The sequence below is a fragment of the Myodes glareolus genome, chromosome 12, assembly GCF_982192425.1.
Source record: "Myodes glareolus chromosome 12, mMyoGla1.1, whole genome shotgun sequence".
In the NCBI taxonomy this organism is placed as follows: domain Eukaryota; kingdom Metazoa; phylum Chordata; class Mammalia; order Rodentia; family Cricetidae; genus Myodes; species Myodes glareolus.
Window position 1 is genome coordinate 40098786 of NC_142037.1, and position 21039 is coordinate 40119824.

The 21039-nt window shown below is 45.1% G+C and overlaps 1 protein-coding gene across 8 annotated transcripts in view; it reads right to left on the reverse strand.

Moving 5' to 3' along the window:
- Lrch1 (leucine rich repeats and calponin homology domain containing 1) overlaps window positions 1-21039 on the reverse strand; it is a 185465-nt gene that overhangs the window by 25682 nt on the left and 138744 nt on the right. For 4 of the 8 annotated variants that reach the window (XM_087912228.1, XM_087912227.1, XM_087912224.1 and 1 more), the window contains 5 exons: window positions 16217-16270; window positions 15331-15403; window positions 12896-13000; window positions 5739-5848; window positions 1312-1449 (listed from right to left, as the gene is read on the reverse strand). In XM_087912228.1, coding sequence (XP_087768354.1) covers window positions 1312-1449; window positions 5739-5848; window positions 12896-13000; window positions 15331-15403; window positions 16217-16270 — 480 coding nt within the window. Of the gene's footprint in view, window positions 1-1311; window positions 1450-5738; window positions 5849-12895; window positions 13001-14938; window positions 15020-15330; window positions 15404-16216; window positions 16271-21039 lie in introns of all 8 variants that reach the window. The other 4 variants (XM_087912230.1, XM_087912226.1, XM_087912231.1 and 1 more) reach the window with 2 other exon arrangements.

A 21039-nucleotide genomic window follows, 5' to 3' on the forward strand; every position in this document is an offset into this window, starting at 1 on the left:
AAGGGGGCGTTGGATCCTGCGGAGCTGGCTGAGGAAAAAAAAAAAAAGTGGCCATATTTTTGAAAAGGAAAAGGCAGAGTCAACTTTATAGAAAACCAACTGACAGCTGAAATGAGACAACCAGCCGCTCTCTGCCGCCGGGACAAAACAGAGCAGAAGAAAAGCTGTCCTAGTGAGAGCTCCCTGAAGCGGAGGGCAGGGCTTTCAAACAAGTGGTCACCTGACACACTCATTACATGGTCGAAATTGTACCTTGAGACGAGTGGCTCAGCTATACATAAACATGGACGGTGGCAGTGGCTCATTTACGTGACTTGTCTCTCCAGTACCTCACATCATCCTCTCAGGAGCAGGTCTATTTCAGAGAGGGGTGTATCAAGCTAAACTCAGGACACAACCTGCTCAGAGCTTTCAGACACAGATCTGGAATCCATCGTTGCCTTTTCGCCCCTAAGCTCCTCAACTTTCCCCCATACACCCAATCTGTTGACATAAACTCCTTCTGCTCTTATCTGTATAACCCTATGTGGACTTCACAGATAATCCTATCCCTAATTTGTCTTGCAGGCAGGATCACAAGCTGCCCCTGAAGCTTTCTCCCACCTGTCCCAGGTGCTGTGACATCTAGGACAAGGGTCAGGGCTAGGATGCAACTCAGTGGGAAAGCGCCTGCTTGGCAGACAGAGGCCCTGGGTCTGATCCCTGGCCAAGGAAGGAGAGGAAGGAAGATGGGAAGGGACGAGAAAAAGCGTATTAGTGGAGCCGGGATTGGTGGGTGATTCAGGATGCTTCCGTGTTCACGCATCTTCATAAGCTACTGCAAGATCCCCAGTGACGCACAGAAAAGAGATTCCAATCAAGCACTGCGGAGGCTGAGGCAAGAGAGCTCGGCTTGGGCTAGTTGGTGAATTGCTAGTGAAGCCCTACTGAGAAAAAAGCCTGAGAGAGACCTCTTAGCCTTCTACCAGACAGCCTTCTGAAGAGGTACCCCGCTGTTTAAATATCCTTTTGTGAGGGTCAAATCTCTGTGCTCTATGGCCTTTAAACCAGCATATCGATCCCTAACTTCTTTAGACTCCACACCTGAGGCAGCTATTTTCTGTCTTTCTTACACGTGTTTTTTAACAGCCTCCCTTTACTGAAGGTGCTACTTCCTCCAACTCCTTGCTTCACACCGTTCTTCTGGTTGTATGGGGCCCAATGGAAGGGTTCAGGGCAGACTCCCGGAGACCCCACTGGCATCTTTAACCAACAACTCCATGCAAAGAGAGTCTGTCTAATGACAGTTTCCCTCTCTCTGGCCTTACTTACAACTGCAGGTGAGGGAACATGGATGCTGGCGACAGACCGCGGGCGGATGTGGTTGGCCAGGTGGCAGAGAACGACACCGTCCATGAGTGCGGCCCCGAGGTCTTCATGGAGGGTCACTTTCAACCTCATTTCGATGCTCTGGGGGGTGGAAAGCAGAAAGAGCCAGTTGCTATGGGCGCCAAAGCAAGTTCAGTGTTAAACACAGCTAGTTGTATGAACTGGAGCACTACTCACAATGGGAAGGGTAAGGATTCTGGAGATAGGGAGGCGGCTCTGTCAGTGAAGGGTTTGCAAGGACCCAAGCCTGATACCAGAATCCAGAGAGTCTATGCCTGTAATTCCAGCAATAGGGAAGTGAAGTCAGGAGGGTCCCTGAGGTTACCTAGCCAGCCAGCCTAGTCAGCAAGGTTCAGGTCAGTGAGAGAGAGAGAGACCCTGACTCAGACACAAAAATGTAGACGGCAACTGAGGTCATCTCCTGGCCACCACACATACATGCACATTCAAACACACATGCACGAGCACACACACACACATACTCACATGCACATACATACATACATACACACCCCAGGCACAGAGAGAATGTTTGGAAAACACTCATGTTAAATATTTTCAAACATTTTTTAAAACCCTTTATATAAAGACAGATTCAGTTGTCCTGATATGTTTTAATTAAAACTGCAGTAATAAGAAAATTCTTTGGTAGTTTGTTTCTGAGACAGAGGAACATCTAGCCCAGGCTAGCATCAAACTCTCTGTGTAGCCGAGGACCTTGAGCTCCTGGCCCTCCTGCTTCCACATCCTCAGGACTAGAATCACACACTTGGAATCACTTAAGTTCAGTATGTTCCTAGTTTTGGTTATGAGACTACAAAAACAGAATGAATGGACTGATAAAGACCAAATACGGTTAGCTCATTGGAGTTGACACGGGGTGGGAAGGGGATGAAGAAAAACATTTTAGTCAAGAAATCAATTAATTACCCTTACTCTAAATATTAAACTTGAAGGGCTGAAGAAATGGTTTAGCAGCTAGGAGCACATACTTATAGAGCTATATTATTTGTATTTTAATAAATAAAGCTTGTCCGAAGATCAAAATACAAAACAGCTACACTAGTTAGCCACAGAGGCCAGGCAGTGGCGGTGCATGCCTTTAATCCCAGCACTAGAGAGGAGTATAAAGTGGGAAGAGACAGAAACTCACTCTCTTGCAATCTGAAGATTTCATATAAGGTAAGAGGTCTCTAGTGGCTTGGCTGCTTTGCTTCTCTGAACCCCAATATCTGTCTCTGGGTTTTGATTACTCTTGCTATACCTACTGCTCTTTCGGAAGACCTGAGTTCAGTTCCCACCACCCATGTCAAGCTGCTCACGACTGCCTATAACTCCAGCTCTAGGGGATTCCACACTCTCTTCTGGTCTCTGCAAGTACTGCACTCATACACATGCCCACACTCATACACAGACATAGGCACATAATTTAAAGTAAATAAATTAGATTTGAAATTTGAAACAATTCAGGGGGAATTAGGAAGCAAGACTGGGAGATTTCATATGCTATTTGCTGAATGTTCCCAATATCAACAACAACTTGGAAAACAACCGTGGTGTTGTGTGTCAAGACACACAAGGCTCTTTCAAAAGGCGCCCAGGGGATGGGTGTCCCCTCTTGAACTCTTTGCACATGTCACTCCTTCATGGGCTCCCAGTCCATCTGTTTTCAGTTTGCTTTCTCTCCAGGCCTGAAAGTCACGTCTATCACCCTGTCCTTCCAGCTCATCCCGCAGCATCTCCTCTCTGCTGTGGCTTCTCCACACCAGGTTTCTTCATTTTGGACAATGTATTTTTTCAGTTCCATACATCCATTTGGTTCTCCTTTGCTGAGATGTCCTGGTTCCCTGGTGTACCACTCTATGGCTTCTTCTCCTGGGACTATGCCAGTCATGACTCAGTGAGGTCTCTTGAAAATCTGTTCCACAGTTTGAGGTATTCTTTTCACCCTTGCAGTTCTGGGGACCAAAGTGGGGTCTTCCATGAAGACAAGTGAATCTCACCCCACCACTCTGCCAATAAAGGACATCTCTAGTTTCTCTCGGGTAATCTTGACCACCGTGCCAGATCAGAGCCATCATCTGTGGGCTGTCTTCTCACAGGGCTTATGATTCTCCCAAACCCTTGGTTTGCGGACTGATTTTTCGGGTGAAATCCAGGCACTTTTTGCATTGTGTTGTGAGGTTCCAGTTTACTTAAAACTTGGATTTAGACAGATCTGCTTAAGGATACTAGCCTGATACAAAAAGAAAGACTCCCACCATGTTATGGCAAGACTAATGTAGAGGTCTAGTTTTCCACTTGGCCTCAGGAAGCAGGCAGGATGGTAGTGGTCGTCCTCTGGCAAGGTTCTAGAGGAAAGACCCAGGCTCTACGCAGCTCTCCCCTGACTCGGTGAGAGCAGACAGACTCCTTACCAGTGAGGGTGAATTTCTAGTTTCTACCTTGGCTTCTCTGACACCACTCCAACGGGATGGTCTCTACTTGGGCTTTGCCAGCAGGGCCCGAGTGGACTAGCACCTTTTCTCTGATGCCCAGAGAGAGTAGAACACCAATAGTCTGAAAGTTCTCTGTCTTGCTAGACTACTCACTCCCCAGTTGTCTGGGTAGAGGACACAAGCTTTCAATGTGTGTGCATTAGTATCTCTGGCTCCAGAGAGACGTGAGGTGAGACAAAAAACCCACGGAGCTTAAGGCCATGTTATTCTTCAAGTTCCACGCCTGGCCCTGCAGGGCACTTAGCTTGTGCAGGTGTGCTTACTGGAAAGATGGGGAAGGGTGGGACTAGTCTATCCTTTAGCAAGAAACCAACTTTAAACCCTGAGCAAAAACTGCTGCGAAGGCAGAAGCTCTTTGGAACAGAGTAATAGCTATGAAGAGATAGCTAATTTAGTGACTTACAATGAGTGAAAATTGGAAGGAGATCACGAAGCTGGACATTCAGAACAGATCTATGTGTAGGGACTGTGTGTGTGCATGTTATGTGTATGTGTGCATGTGTGTGGTTTATGTATACGTATAGTGTGTGCAGGTGCGTGGGGTGTGTACATATATGTATGTGTGTGTACATGTGTGTGGTGGATGTGTATATGTATGCATGTATGTGCATAGGTACCGTGTGTGTGTGTGTGTGTGTGTGTGTGTGTGTGTTGCGCATGTATGGGTATGCATGGGTGTGCATGTAAGAAGATCAGTTGTCAGTCTCGGGGTTCTTCCTCACTCTGCTTTATTTTTGGGAACTGGAATGCTTACTTTTACCTGGATCTCACCAACTAACCCCAGGGATTCACTTGTCCATGCCTTCCCATGGCTGGTGTAGCTGTTTGTATGAGAGCAGACCCCATGCTTGGTTCCCAGTTGGTGGAACTGTTTGGAAAGGCTTGAGGAGGTGTGTCCTGTTGGAGGAGGTGTGTCACTGCGAGGAGGACTTTTGTCAGAGAAAGGAGAGGTTTCAACATAAAATCTGCAGCAGTCTCTCAGAAGAAGCCTGCTTGCCCTCTGTGGCCCTCACCGTAATAGATCTGATTGAATGAGTAACTTACAGGCCATCTTCCACAGCTGACACCAGCTTCTTCCTTGGTGACAGAACTGTTAGTGTCTTAAACAAACGTATCATGTTCCTATGCAGACACAAAGACCTTCGGAGTGCCCATGAGGTTCCACAGCACCGTGAACAAACACATATTCCCAGCCCCCACCAGTATGAAGCTGAAAGTCTTGGACGGCATTCAGAAAAGCCTTCACCTTCAATGGTAATTCAAATGGTTTGCTTATTACACAGTGGATTTTCAAAGCTCTGACTGGTTTGGAATACAAACTTCAGAATACTATATACAGGTCTTTAAACTAGTGAAATATTACTACTAGGCAAATAAACGGCAGGCATTCTTTCACCAGAACGCACTGTGGGTCTTCAGTATAAGCAGAAACTGAAACTCAAGGCTAAGTGACTCACGCAGTAACAAACAGTCCAGGAGGGACTGACCTAGCTGGATCTGTAACTGGGATGTGTGCAATGCTTCAGGAAGGTGTTTGCTGCACACAGAATGCTGCCGGGACTGTGAGCATCACACTCAGTCACGTGCCACCCCCGGTACCTCGCGGAGCTGCTCCACCCCCAGTACCTCGCGGAGCTGCTCCACCCCCGGTACCTCGCGGAGCTGCTCCACCCCCAGTACCTCGCGGAGCTGCTCCACCCCCCAGTACCTCGCGGAGCTGCTCCACCCCCGGTACCTCGCGGAGCTGCTCCACCCCCGGTACCTCGCGGAGCTGCTCCACCCCCGGTACCCTCGCGGAGCTGCTCCACCCCCGGTACCTCGCGGAGCTGCTCCACCCCCCAGTACCTCGCGGAGCTGCTCCACCCCCAGTACCTCGCGGAGCTGCTCCACCAGCTCCTTTTCTTCTCTCATCTGCTCCATCTTCCTCCGAATCGTAAACTGTGGGTCTATGGACTCCAGGTTTCTCTGAGGTCTTAGAAACACTGCAACAGAGATGGGGGGAAAAGATCAATCCGAGTTGCTACACAGGGCTAGTCCTAGTACAGCTAAATAAATTATTTATTTATCCCAAAGTATTGATCATTCACAGAAGCAAGGAAATTCCAGGATCACAGCAAAGGTTTGATGTGAGTAATCAAAGGGAAATTATCCAGGTTGTGTGGACTGCGAAGCTGTCTTGCGGTGACTGACTGAATAAACTGGAGGGGGGGGGGAATGGGTCTCATGGGGGTGGGGAGAGAGCACCCACACCTCTCTCACTTCTCCTGTTTTCCTCCATTCTAACTGATATTCTAATCATACGCTTCATCTTTCTTTAAATCTAAGTAATTTAGATCAAGAAAGAAGGTACTAGAATTGTTTTACGTGTTAAAAATAGGTGTGGAAAACTGTTAGATTCACATTTAATAAGTCTCTATCAAGAACTAGGTAATGACATGAGGGACAACATATTAGAGAATGGAATGGAAAAATTCTTCTGTCTGTCCTCTCACCTAGGTGTTCAAAGAGCCAGCTCTTTACAGATGTGCTCAGATTAATGTTGCAAAGACTGGCGGAACGACAGGGGACTTCATCAACGCTGGCTCAGGGGTCTTGGACTTTCTACCAGAGCAGAGGCTGAAAACAGTGCTTGCTCTGGAGCAGTTCAGAAAATCCATACTCTCGGGGCTAGAAAGACAGCTAAGCAGTTAAGAGCACTGTCTGTTCCTCCAGAGGACCCAGGTTCAACCCCAGCCTCCACATGGTGGCTCACAATTGTCTGTGACTCCAGTTCCAGACGATCTGAAGCCCTCTTCTGGCCTCTGAGGGCATCAGAGATGTAGATGGTAAACAGACATACATGAAAGACAAAACAACCATGTACATAAAATAAAATAAAAAAATCTTTTTTAAAAGTTAACAACAAAAAAGAAAATATATAACTCTCCTGGGCTGAATGTGTAGCTTTTTAGCATATATGAAGTCCTGGGTTCAGTCCCTAGCATTGTATAGAACAGAATGAATGGACGATGGGGGAAAAACTCATAAAAATCAAAAGAACTAAACTACTAAACTTCTAGGTGATAACAACAGTTGAGATGATTAAAATACATTCCACATATGACTTTCCACCATCTCTGCACCTGTGGAGGAATGTTGGGAACAGGACTTCTAAAATCCAAGTGGATTAGGAAGGCTGTGTTTGCGAGGCCATTTTTGCTGGCTACAAGGAAGTTTCAGGAACCAATGAGAGCACAGGTGTTCTAGAAATTGAAGGTGTGCATGCCAGGTGTGCAGTTCAGTTCAGCTGAAACTGAACTCTCCTTAGGAAAGAGATGGACTTAGGTGTACAGAGGAAAAGAACAACCTAGAGACTCCTGGAAGCAAACCGAACAAAACGAGAATAATCTGGGGAAAGATAACTCTGGCCCATGGAAACAGTGACCTGGTTCATGCCAAATTCCAAAGCAAGCTATTGGATTGAGTATGAAAGGCCAGTGGATATGAAATCTGTGTGATGCTGCATCTCTTCCAGGTTGAAGCTAATGGAAAGTACATAAATAAAAGTGGATTTGCTGCCTTATAAAAATATTCTACAGGTAAAGAATTTAGTAGCCAGGCATGGTGGCACATGCCTTTTATCCATCCCAGCACGTGGAAGGAAGAGGCAGATGGCTCTCTGTGAGTTAGCGACCAGCTTGGTCTATATAGTGAGTCACATGCCAGCCAGAGCTAGACAGTGAGGTCCTGTCTCAAACAGGGTTCGGGAGGTGATTGTAGCAGGTTAATAAAGTTTTTCTTACTAGAGATTTTTTAGCCTGGAGACACAAAGCTGTTGGCGGTGGGATGGTCTGGTTCTCTCGGTGTGGACTTTTACATTAGGCTGGGAGGTGGTGGCAGCACTGACTCACTCAGGACAGTTTGGGCAGAGAATTCCCACGTCAGAAGTCACCACCGCCTAGCAAAAGACATGGACACCACAATCGCAGTAGCTCCAGCCGCTGTCCTTCAACAGCGCTGGATACAAGGAGTCGACGGCCATTCTGTCATTGCCTACAAGGTCACTTTAGAAATGACCTCAGCTCATTATACTTTAAAACTTAAATACAGCTGGCAAAGACAACACTTGTGGGGGGAAAACTGTGTGTTCTTGATGAACTTAAATATGGAGTGCTGTGGGACCATATCTCTCTGAATCCTCCAGTTCTCTTCCTACATGAGTTCAGAGATGCCAGAAGCAGCACTGAGATGCTTGGGTAGATGAGAAGTTTGACACATCTTTGATTTAGTTCTTGGAGAATAAGGCTGACCTAGTGTGTACAAGGCTTTCTGGACCAGCAGAATGGACCCTGCGCCCTGGAATTCCGAGGGAAGGAACTGAGAAGTCCCTGGTAAAAGAATGGGTGTCATAGGAGTCTCTGAAGTAAGACCAACTGGAAGTAAGGGAGGGAAGGACGAAGGGAGCGAGAGAGGAAGAGGAAGAAAGCCAGAGCTAGTAAATAAAGGGCAATTTGATCCAGTCGGTGGGGGCAGAGTTACAAAAGAAAGCGAGGGCAAGTTGGCAAATTAGAAGCAACGGAAGCAGAGCCACGGGAAGAGAAATCCAGCGTAAACCCTAAAAGCCACTTCATGTGGCAGAGATGTCAACCGAATTTACCAGAAAAGTCAAGGAATGTGGACGGAGTTTGGTAATGCGCCCATATGTCACCAAGGGGCGCCTCGACCCCACTTCAATAGGCCTACTGTTTGTTTTGGAGGTCATTTCCCTTCTGCATTTATTCCTGGGCAAATCTTATCTAATCTGACCTGCTAGATATTTTCAATATGTTTTTATTGGACAATTCCATTCTGAATATGAAAATCTGAGGAAGTTGAGTGAACTGTGAACTCTGGTTTAACTGCACACGATCCAAGCATCTGTGCTGGCAGAGCTTGTGAGGGATACTGGGGTCATGCGATGAGGTCTGCCATTTAATTCCCTGACACGCCTGCTTAGTTTACATTCCTGGGCCTCTTCACGGCAAAACCTGCACACCGGAGTGTTCATTCTGTGAACAGCCAGCAATCAAAAATAGCATTACTTACAGTTTTAAACAAATGTTTCAAATATACATATATTACTGGACATGAGGAGTATATGTAGTGTATACAGTAAAATTATACAATTATTCTAAGTACTGTGGGCTATTTAAGAATTTAATAAACTTTTTTGGTTTGGGGGGTTTTGTTTTATTTTGTGTTTTGTTTGTTTTTCAAGATAGAATTTCTCAGTATTTATGGAGCCAGTCCTGGAACTCGCTCTTGTAAACCAGGCTGGCCTGGAATGAGATCCACCTGCCTCTGCCTCCAGAGTGCTGGGATTAAAGATGTGCGCCACCACCGCCTGACTGGAGAGAAAGTTCTAAACGCAGGCCTGTGGAGGGTGATGAGGTATGTGTATAAAGGATTTCACTGATCAGTCACTGGCCTCTTCACCTTCTCCCATAGTCGCTGCTTCCAGTGCACATCCAAAGACGTCTGTCTGTATCTCTTGGCACTCATCACTCTGTATTACTGCATACGAGATGCGGCTCCAGAAGAGTCGGTGGCATGCTCTAGTGCATCCCACAAAGGAATGCTGGCACCGGTTGTTGGTAATACTGCATACGAGATGCGGCTCCAGAAGAGTCGGTGGCATGCTCTAGTGCATCCCACAAAGGAATGCTGGCACCGGTTGTTGGTAAGCAAAGGAAACAAGTGTTTCAGATCTCTCAGGAAGGAGGGATGCACCTCGAGATACCTTTGCAGAAATTACCTCGTCCTGGTGACTAGCTTCTCGAGTTCTCTCCTCTCACAGAAAGACACCAAATTACTTTCCAGATCTGAACACATTAACCTCCAAAATAAAAGTCACACAACAGCGACGACAATGTTCACCTAAGGTCACTGAATCTGGGCACCAGACATTCTAATCTGAAGCCAGAGCTGAAAGCACTAAGGACCCTCCCACACCCTCAGGGGCACACTGTTATCACAAAAGAGATGGAGATGTCTGCAAACTGGCTGGAGATGGATGGCCACTCACTCGCTCTTCCGTGAAGATCAATTTTAAATAAGACTAAATTAGTAGAAGGCCAGGATGGGTTTCCAACATCCAGGTGAACGGGAAAAGAGAAGACTCGGCCACAGAAGGAGAGAGATAAGGCGGAAGAAGAGGGTTAGTTTCCAGTAATGATCAGATGGAAGGAAAGCCACCCCAGCCAGTGGCAGAAGCAGGCAGGGTCACAGATGGCCTTTCACGCCATTTGTCCCTATCAGCAGGCTGACTTCAGAAACTGTGGGTCTCCAGATGCCCAAGGTCTGTCCAGCCTGCTTATCATAAAAAAAAGAAAGAAAAAAGAAACTCTTTGAAAAATATGTTACAAAGGAAATGGTGAATTTAAAATGAGCTCAGTTTTGAACCAAATGTTGGAAGGGACTTGAATCAAGAAGGTTTTGTGTGGAAAGTGAGGCAATAAGCAAAGGGATGGATATTCCAAGTTTTCCAAAGTTATGTTATGGGAGTCTAAGCTAACATGTACAAGGCTGGACAACTGCAGGCGTCAGATAATAAAGATACTGGAGAGACAAGGCATTGCTGGACATGCAGAAAAGGCCTGGCGTAGAGCAGTCGGACTCTATTGAAGCACTGAGAACAACACGGAGCGCTTGCTGCCATGATCCTCTGCTCCCCTAGTGCACGGCTTCTTCAGCTGAGATACAACACACACCAGAATCACAAGGCCAAGTCAAACACACAGGGAATGAAGATGTGAGCCACACTTGGGACAAACAAATAAAGAAAAATGAAAACCACCGAAAACATCTGACATGATTGCCCAATCCAGAGGGATAGTGAAAACGATCCTTTTATCATTGCTGCAGACCTATGTGGTAAGTCGCTGGAGTTGTTACACAAGGGGAAAAGGTCATGGGATAAATGCAATGCTATTTTATTTTTAGATGTTCATTACTGGCTGGCGACACCGCAGAGTTCCTCATAAAAAGGAGGCCTAGCCTAAAGCCTTGCATATCAGGTCCTCACTGGTGCAATGAATGTAGATTTGCCTGACCTGAGACACTCAAGAGTTGGGAATGCAGGCCTCCCTGATCTCTGTCTCACAGTGACATCCACATAGCTCCTAGATATTCTGATAGTGATCGGTTCACATACCAGCAGAGAAATTCTGCTGTTTAAAAGTTACAAATCTTTCCCAGATTTAAAAAAAAACAAAAAAACAAAAAAAAAACGTCCTCTGGTTTCAGAATCATACCCGAGAAAATACTGATTCACACAGAAGTGTTTCATACCAGGCTTATTTCCGGTAAGCAATATCACACCATGAACAACTGGGCTTTGAGAAGAACAGAAACTCCTCTTTCTGGTTTGTCATTTATTCTTTTTTTTTTTTTTAAATATTTATTTATTATGTACACAGTGTTCAGTCTCCATGTATGCCTTCAGGCCAGAAGAGGGCACCAGATCTCATTACAGATGGTTGTGAGCCACCATGTGGTTGCTGGTAATTGAACTCAGAACCTCTGGAAGAGCAGTCAGTTCTCTTAACCTCTGAGCCATCTCTAAACTAAAGAACAGCTTATCAACAAAGTTTCCACCAAACCCTCCTCAGCTTCCAGAATTTAAAGTAGGATAACATAAGGAGGGGATTTTGTTTCATGATCTTTTTTTTTTTTTTAAATCATGCTTATTTTCAGTGAAAAATATTAGACCACCAGTTCTCAACTTGGGGATCACGACTCCTTTGGGGATGAACAACCCTTTCACAGGGGTCACCTAAGACCATCAGAAAAATTAGATATTTACAATTCATAACAGTAGCAAAATTATAATTATGAAGGAGCAACGAAATAATTTTATGGTTGGGGTCACCACAGCATGAGGAACTATGTTAAAGGGTTGCAACATTAGGAAGGTTGAGAACCATTGATTTAGACAACTATGAAATACTATTATTTCTTGTAGAATCAGTCTATTAGAATATGCATTATTCTTTAGTAAGCTGGAAATTTGGCTGAATTTTAAGCAGAGATTGCAGTAAGTGTTCTAACTTTATTTTCTAAGCTCTGTAGAGATTACAGATGGCACACTTGGCATCAGAAAACATACGTACGCTCTGTGTGCGTTGTGGTTATGCCTCACATCTCATCTTTCTGTTTTATGTAAGATTTCTTCTATCCCTTTGGAGTTTGAGGTAAAATGTTTACAACTAGTGTTAAACCAGAACAGAGATTTAGATAGATGTGGTATATAGTTCTAAATAATTTAATTTTTATTTGAACTTCTTGAGCTATCTAATAAGACAAAATTAGGATATCCATATTAAAACTCACTGGGTGTTCCCAATTTTTAAAGATGTGCATATATTATGTTCAGACTAACTCAGTATCCTCAGTATCCTAATGTGAGTTCACACCAAAAAATATAAAAGTCAAAATATATTAAAACTTTGGGGAAAAAAAGAGTAATTTCTTTTCACTTTTAGAAACTGTTCAATATCAACATTATTTTCAGTGCAAAACTCTAGGATTCACCATGGTACCTTTAAAATTGCCTTTAAAAACCCCATGCGGTAAACATAGACAATAGAAGATCAACCTTATTTTTTGAGGCAGGGCTCCACTATATAGCCTCAGGCAACATCAAACTCTCTATCCTCCTGCCTCAGCCTGCCCTATGCTGATGCTATAGGAGTGTACCACCACACCCACATTCTAAACCCCGATGTGTGAGCTCAAATCTTTGCAGATGAACAGACAAACCAACCAAACCCCAAGCAGAGCAAGTAGAGAAGAGAGCAGTGTGAAACCCTCCCCAGACTCAGCACCCTGGAGTACATAAACTGTCCCGCCATCAGCCCTTGCTCACATGCACTTGTCTAGACTTCGCCTTGGAGGCTTCCAGAGTACGGAGCATGCAGGTCAGTGTCTACTGTCTGTAGCTACACACTAGGCAATGTGCAGCAGTCACTGACTTATCCACAGAAGCATTGAAGAAGAGACAAAGCACCTACCATTGTCAGTGTCTCCTTCAGACGGAACACTGTAGCTAGAGTTGTCCCATGTTTGTGCCTGCGTAAGTTTGTTGAAGGAGATAGGAGGGAGAATGAGGGCTGGGTCTGCAGGAGAGCGAGAGAGCCAGGTGGGCAGTTGCACAAGGACCAGGGGAAACCAAAGGGGCCGCAGCATTTCACACGTGGCACGGGGGTCGTATGGAAATGAAGTGGATTTCGTTACATGGGATTTAAATTCAAATGCACAGTATAGGAGGAGAATGAAGGATGGCGCATGGAATAAGAAGAACGATAAAAACTGAGCGTTAGTACTCCTTGGTCACATACTCTGCATGCAGTTAATAGCCATAATCTCAGCGGTTCTACAAGCCTGCAGTCTAGAGTCCTAACGGGTCGTGAAAGCAGAGGGCAAGAACTTATAATTTATGCAGCTGAAAGGAAAAGGCCTACCCGACTTTGCAGGCCCTTCTAACCAACTAACCAGCAGATACAACTGCACAGTTCACCCAGAGCTGCAGGGCACATTAGACAAAGCTCAAAATGGATAAATGTATCTGCTATTTAAAAACAAAAGGATTACACAAGTGTTGCATATGCTAATGCTTTTTAAAAATCAAGACGGTAGATTTTAAAGACACTACTGTAAGGTTTCATAGGGTCTTTAACTAAGAACTGACCTCATCAACGCTTCCTCTAACCCCTGAAGTGCCTTAAAAATCACTTTTCAATGTTGCTCAGTAAAACGTTTTCTGAATATTCAGTACACATAATATAGAAGAAAAAAAAACCCTCAAGAACGTCTGAGTTCGCTATTTATAAAATGATAAGACATCTTATCTTTGGGCTCAATGTCCAGAAAGTAATTTCACTGGGTAGTTAAAGAATCTGCAATTGGAAACTTGGGAAGGAAAAAGCATTCGTTTTCTCCAGCTTAAAACAAATGCTCTCGTTTTCGCCTCACAGAACTGGAATTGTGCACAGTGTGGGCACAAGGCAACCTCTGACTCGGTGAGTTGAGGCTGCACTCTACAAAAGTCAAAAGTCACTGAATCCATTTTATAACTAAATTACAGGGTCCACCATTCAAAAGACTGCTAATCTTTGGAGAGTCATCCAACTTTTGATTTCAATTATGAAATGTTTTTTACATTCTTATAGAACTGACCAGAAGGCTTGAAAGAGCCTGCAGACCCACATGAGGCAGCGGAGGCAGAACTGGTTACCTCCATTTCTGCCAGAACAGAGCTGGGATTGGAAATCAACCACGGCCCAGTTTCATACATGAGGAGGCTGGCCATTTGAGTCTTATACTATTTCATCTGGGCTTTTCCTTTCTAGAACATACTCTAGGGCTGGAGATATAGCTCAGTGGGAGAGCACTAGCCTGGCATCTGCAAGTCCCTGGGTTTAATTTTCAGGACTAAAAACCGAAAGCAAAAACATCTAGGAACTCTGATCCCTCTAGAAGTGTTTTTCCAATTGTTCCCCCCGACATACACTCTGTTCTCATGGCCCAAAAACCTCCACACCTGGCCACACGCTGCCCATTAACCACGTGCTCCAAGAACAAAACATTTCCTTTTGTAAAGGAGCCATCTTTGTCTTTCCCATAGGTACCTTTACTTCAAGCCAGAGACTTAAATAATTTATCCTGTTGTCACAATGCTTTCCCCCAAAAGCTTAGAGCACCTGTGTTTCCCTCCAGGTGTGCTTACAGACATGTGTCCAGGGCCTTTATTAGACTCCACTTAAAAGCATTAGTGGTAAACACTAAATAAACAAAAAATTTAAAGCAAAGGAGGCCCTAAAAAAAAAGCACCCAAACTAAAAATATACAAAGAAAAATACTGTTCTATCTTGAGCCCTTTTTAAAAACTGAGGGTAACTTTGCCCATTGCTATAATTGTTTTTGTCAATATAGTAACCCAAATCAAAATCAAGTAGACCAAAGACTTTTCTGTAAGAATTCTCCCCCAACTCCTAACCACTCATATAAGCCTTAAAATGCTCACCCTCTTTTATGAGTCAATGCAGAGGCCTTACCATGCTCAGAAAGCAACTGGGGACATCTTGGGGAGGACTCTGCCTTCAGGCTGCCCTTTAGCTCAGCAGGGCACCAGGAACCTTTAGGGTAAAGGGGACTCCTTTATTTTCTGTGGGGAGAAAGTTCAAGGGAACCTTCCTTCCCTACTCGCAGGCTCCCTTTGCCGCCCTCCTCTGCTGAGGTTCAAAAGAAAGCAGGCTGCCCATGCCTGGAAGCACAGACCAGAGAGCTCAAGACAGTCACCTGACCTCCCCTGAGCTACGATTGCAGAGATGCCAGGACCCCAGCTGACTAGAGCTGGCCATGTTCCTATTCCTCAGGTAGACATTTGAGAGGCCCCAGAGGCACAGTCAGAGTTATTCAAAGTAAGAATCAGCAGAGGTCAACATACCTGAGCGAGGCTTCAGGCCAAAGGGAGCTGTGCTGTTTGCAGTCGGAGACACGGAAGGGGAGTTCTCTCTCACCTGTGGGGTGAGAAGGGAAGACGGTTGGGGCAAAAGTGAAGAACCAGACATACTTACAGGGCCAAGGATTATTATAAAAACACTCTGCATTTCACTATTCCTGCGCTGTGATGGAGTCCTGGCTTCATTCTTGGCTACAGAAAAAATATCATTCTGTAAATGCTTCAAGAGGCAGCCAGCAATCTGATTCCAGGCACCCTAGTCAATTGTGTTGCTAGCAGTGATTTTTGTGATTGCATCCAATTTTTTTACTTGCTCGCTATAAAAATACTTTGTGGTGATGGAACGCTGGCGACCCACTTCTCCTCCGACACAGCTAAATGCATGTGTGTGGTCATCCCAAAGGGCACACCCTAAGGAAGCCTCTCCAACAAGGAGAGATGGAACAGTTACCGCTGAGCAGACAGCTCCTCTACCCAGCAACTGCACGCTGACCCCACACACGCGACAATCGCGACAATATTGAGTGAGTTCAGTAGTGAGTCTAGTTGAGTGACTCTCTGACGTCTTCTGTAAAGACATCCCCATCCCTAGTTTCCAAAAACTATTTCTCATGAAATGAACCTTTAGTTATATAGACAGCTAAACAGATTTGTGACAGTGAGTGGCAACTAATGAAAGACCCCATCCACCCCAGCATTAGAGAATGCCCATTTCTCCATCCACTAACTCATCCACCCCAGCATTAGAGACTTCCCATCACCATCCACTAACTCGTCCACCCCACTGTTCGAGACTGCCCCTTTCTGTGAAAGATACTTCAGTTCAGTCTTCATGAATTACCTTAGCTTCCATTCATCTCAGGAACCTTACCTCGTTTGGAGAATACTGGCTCCCATTGCTCTGTAACATCAGGTCGTTTTGCACCTTAAGGAAGAGACAAATGCATAAATTTTTAGCCTGTTAGAAAGAGGAGGCAAGGACTGCATCTTTCTTATTTCCATCATAGCCCTACCCCTGAAGCACATGCTGGCAAAAGTTGAATTAATCTGTGTGTGAAGTAGTAAAGAAGGTCATATTGCTATTTTCTAAAGCTACACAGCGGTATTCACAGAAGAAAGAAAGTATCCAGAGGAGAGCACAGACTGAGATAAGAGATCCCCGGTATAGGGACCCTTCCCAAGTACCTGTGAACACATCTTACCTGGCTGGGTTACCAAACTGCCTGCTAGCTCCCTTCTCCATTTAAATTATGGGTTTTTAGAAATGGTCCAAGCCAGTAATTCCAAAATATCCAGAAGCATACTGGGAACTTTTAGCAAGTACACATGCCTGAACCTCAAGTGACCTTGAAAAACCTCATTCACAGGCCAGTTTAATATCGCTGTGGCAATCACTGATTTCTTGTAAGAAACACTATGAAACCAACTGTGACTTACATATGATCGCTAATACATACAAAGTTTAGGGGCAGGTAATAACATCTTCATAAATGCCTCCATAAAAGTGTAAATCCAAGATGCCCATTCTGTTGAGGAGTGCTATTTAAAAATAGCCCTCATTTACATGAACCGAAGTGAAAACTACATTTAGAATAAGATGCCATCCATGTCCCTACCCAATTAAGGGTCTTTATTAGACCTGCCAGCAAGGGGTATCACGCTGACTCTTTAAGAGACTTCTTCCAGTTTTCCTCACTCTTCCCTCAAAACCTTCTTCTCTTTGATACTGTTTCTGTCCAAACAGTCGGCGTGTATTCTCACTGCACAGCCACCCAATGATAGATCCCCAGTTTCACATGGCCAGTCTTCTAAAGCACGGTTTAGGAAGATGATGTGTGTGAAGGCAGACATTCTGCAAGCCGTGCCTCACCTTTTGGTCACAGCTACACACTGCACTCAATCCCCCTAGGCCACCCTCGCTCCGGGTCCATATGTAACATGGCCACAAACGAAGTGTCCTTCCCTCCTGTCACACTCTCACCATCCTTTCCCGAAGAACACAGAAAACAGACCCGGGACGGCAAACCGCACCATATTCTTCTTGGAATGTTTCAACATCAATATCTTTTAGTCACTCAACAATTTCGCTACTTTACAGTGCTCACTCTCCAGTCCTCCACACCAAAGATCCATACCCAGCACACGCAGGCAACAAATGCTGGCAAACTGATGGGGGTCTGGTGGAAGGGGGTGCAGACATGCAGCAAACACCAAACACGACCTCAGAAGCAGGACCAGCGGCCTTACATTCGTCTCCTTCATCACATCAGACCAGCTGTTCATCCCTTCTTTGGAAGTCACAAAGACCTGCCTGTTGTGGACCCAAAGCTGCCTTGTGAAGGAAGAGAATGCCTTATGCCAAAACCGCTCGCTACTCACTGAGGCAAAGAAAACAAGCTCACAACATACTAAAATAGCCGAGAGCGCTATAAGCCAAACAAGAGACGAGTTCAGGAACTTTGACCCCTAGAAGTTCTGCTTCCTTCCTTGTGCTCTGGCAATCTTAGAAACAGGTAAGTTTGGTTTTGATACAGGGTCTCACTCTACAGTCCAGGCTCACCTTGAACTTGGAACCCTCCTGCCTCAGTGTCAGAATTATGGGTATGCGCCACCATCTGCAGCCAGACAGGCTGCACTTTCGTGGGAAGGTGGGGCAGTAAGCCGGACCTGCCCCAGCCTGGCCAGAACATAAAGCTCATCCTGGGGAACAATGTGCAGCTAAGGCTTGGATGATAACAGACTTCAGCACCTGGCTTTGTGCAAGGCTTGCCGAATCAAAACGAGACACAGACAAAATCATGAACTGGGCTCAGTCTATATTTAGCACACAGCCATCCTCTTCTGCCCTCAGCAAACTCATTCCACATGCCTGGAAGCACTGCTCGTGACCTCCTAAGTGTGCTGGGCTTCTTGCCTTCTGCCAAGCCAAGCTTTGATGGAAAGGTTTGACGCAATCAGGCCTCGCGAAAGTTTGGGCTGTAACAAGACTGAACACAAAGAGGGGGCAACGCAGTGTGATGAAATAGCTGGGCCTACCCATTACCATGGTAACCGATCCAGCCCGTCACCTCAGCCTTGAGTTTCACGTCCTGTATCCATGAATGGGTTGTGCTAACTCCTGCATTTCCTAATAGTCATCTGGAATACACACTGCTAAGAGCAGGACCTTCTTGGTCTTCCAAGTTTCCATGGTGACACACGGTAGCATCCAGAGAATACTTATTGAAGAGATGGAAGTAGAAAATCCTGACTTCGTGAAGGTTTGACTTAGGAAATTTCTGCTTTACTCTTGTGTAAAAATGCACCAATCCAACCATCACCATTTTGTTTTCCACTTTTTTTTTTTTAAGATGGGGTTTCACACAGTTCTGGCCTGCCTCAATCTCGTCATATAGCCAAAGCTAGCACCGAACTCCTGATCCTCCTGACTCCGCCTCCTGAGTGCCGGTGTCACAGGTGTATGTTACCATGTCATTTACTGAATGACTTCGGTACAACAGTCAACATGTTACTTCAGAATGATTTTGCCTCACTGCAAGCTAACAAGTACTCTGAACCCATCAGCAGTCGGCTAGGCAGAGCGACAGTGCCCACTAGGGTATGTGGCTTAAAGACATTTTCAAAGTAATGTTTTTAACTCAGCAAGAGTTTATTGGGAACAGAAACCCCAAGAAGGACCTGTGTTGATAAGGCAGATAAACTATGAGACACATGACCTGGCACCCAGCGAAGGCTTTTATCTTCCTCTATATCAGGAGTCTAAAGGGACACAATGTTGGAATCATGCCCTGGAGTTGCAGTGAGGTCGTTTATTTTATTTTGTCTAGAAGTCTAGTGTCGTCCTCACACTGAAGTCAGGCAGTAGGAGAGTCGGAGAGTCACAGGGAGCTGAAACATCTCTGCACAGACTTGTCATCGGTCACATGGGGAAAAGGAAGTAATCAGAACACAGTGATGGAATACGGTTAGCTAATACTCGTTTGAATTAATGCAAGCAATGGTAGTGCAGACACAGCAAGTCCCCAGATCTGATGGCCTGGGAAGAGCACACAACAGCACCTAGAAAATATCCAAACTGAGAATGCAGAATCTCAATCGTGAGGAAACGTGAGACAAACAGCATTAGAAAGGGGTAGGCTGCAGAACTGTGGCTCAGTTGGTAGAGTACCGGCCTAGCACGCATGAGACCCTGGGTTAATTCCCAGCACAACATAACCTGGACGCAGTGGTGCACACTTGTAATCCTGACACTCCAGAGGTGGAGGCAAAACAGACAGAAGCTTAAGATCACCATCTGATACACAGCGGGTCTGAGGCCAGCCTCGGGTACATTCAACCCTATCTACAAAAAAAAAAAAAAGGCCTAGCTGGGGCTATGGTGGCACATGTCTATAATCCCAGAATTTGGGAGCGAGGAGTAAAATGATTAGGAGTTCAAGACTATCTTCTGAACTATCAGAGTTCTAGAATAGCCCAGGCTACATGAGATGTGTCAACCAAACGCAAAGACTGACACTAGGCGGAAGCCCACATTGAAGGGACAGGAATGCTCAGCGAACTACTTTAAATCAACTGATATATCTGGAATCTGGAGGGCCGACAACAGGCAAGCAGCCAATCAGCACACACTTATGAAGTGGAAGACGGAAATGTTTCTGCAGAAGAGGAAGGTCCACGACGTGACACCGACATGCTAGGGAGAGCGGAGAGTGGTGTGCATGCTCTCGGCTATGTCAAAGAACTGCAGATGTGGAGAAAAGAGAGAGGTTCCAAACAAGAGAACAGATGCAGGAAAACACCAGGCTGAATCTCCCTGCCCAAAGGGAAGGGGCTGGAAGTGTCTGCACTTCAGAAATCTTGGGTTTGAATTATTTGTAAATACATATGAGGAGCTTGGAAACAGGACCTTAATCTAAACAGTTTGCATTCGTTTCATGTACGCCCTACACACACCATCTGAGGGGATTTGATTCTGTGTTTTCAAAACTTTGACCTGTCTTATGAGACCAAGTGCATAATTTTATATCTCTGGTGTCCTGGTAGTGCTAAAAAGTTTTTCAAGTTTTGTAACATCTTAGATTTACATACTAACAATATTTAGCCTGTACTGAAAAATCTATGTGGTAGATTATAATATTTTTATAACTTTTATAGAACCTGCAATCTATTTTTATAATCCTTTTGAAGTTAAAAATATTTCCAAACATGAAACTTTTTTAAAAAGTAAGTCTCCAGGGAGGGGCTGGGGAGACAGCTCAGTAGTTAAGAACACTTCTTTCAGAAGACCTAAGTTTGGATCTCAGGACGCACATGGCAATTTATAAACATCTGTAACTCCAGTGATGGGATGTGTGGCCCTGTTCTGATCCCCGCGGGCACCAGGCATGCATATAGCACACACATGAGCAAGACACTCATATGCATTAAAAAATCTTTTAAAAAGTGGGTCTATGGAGAAACAAACTCATTCTCAGAGAGCGTAAGAGACCAGTACGCGGCTGCCTGCAAATCAAAGTCCCATGACATTCAATCCTGGTTCACTTGCAAAGGAGGCACTGTGAGTCTGTCTGAAGACCACACCAATAACCATAACAGAGCAGGAGATAGCAGCTAGCATTTACCTGCCGCTGCTGGGAGATTTCTTCTGAATCGTCTCATTTGAGATGTACATTAGTTATTATTAGACTGAAAGGG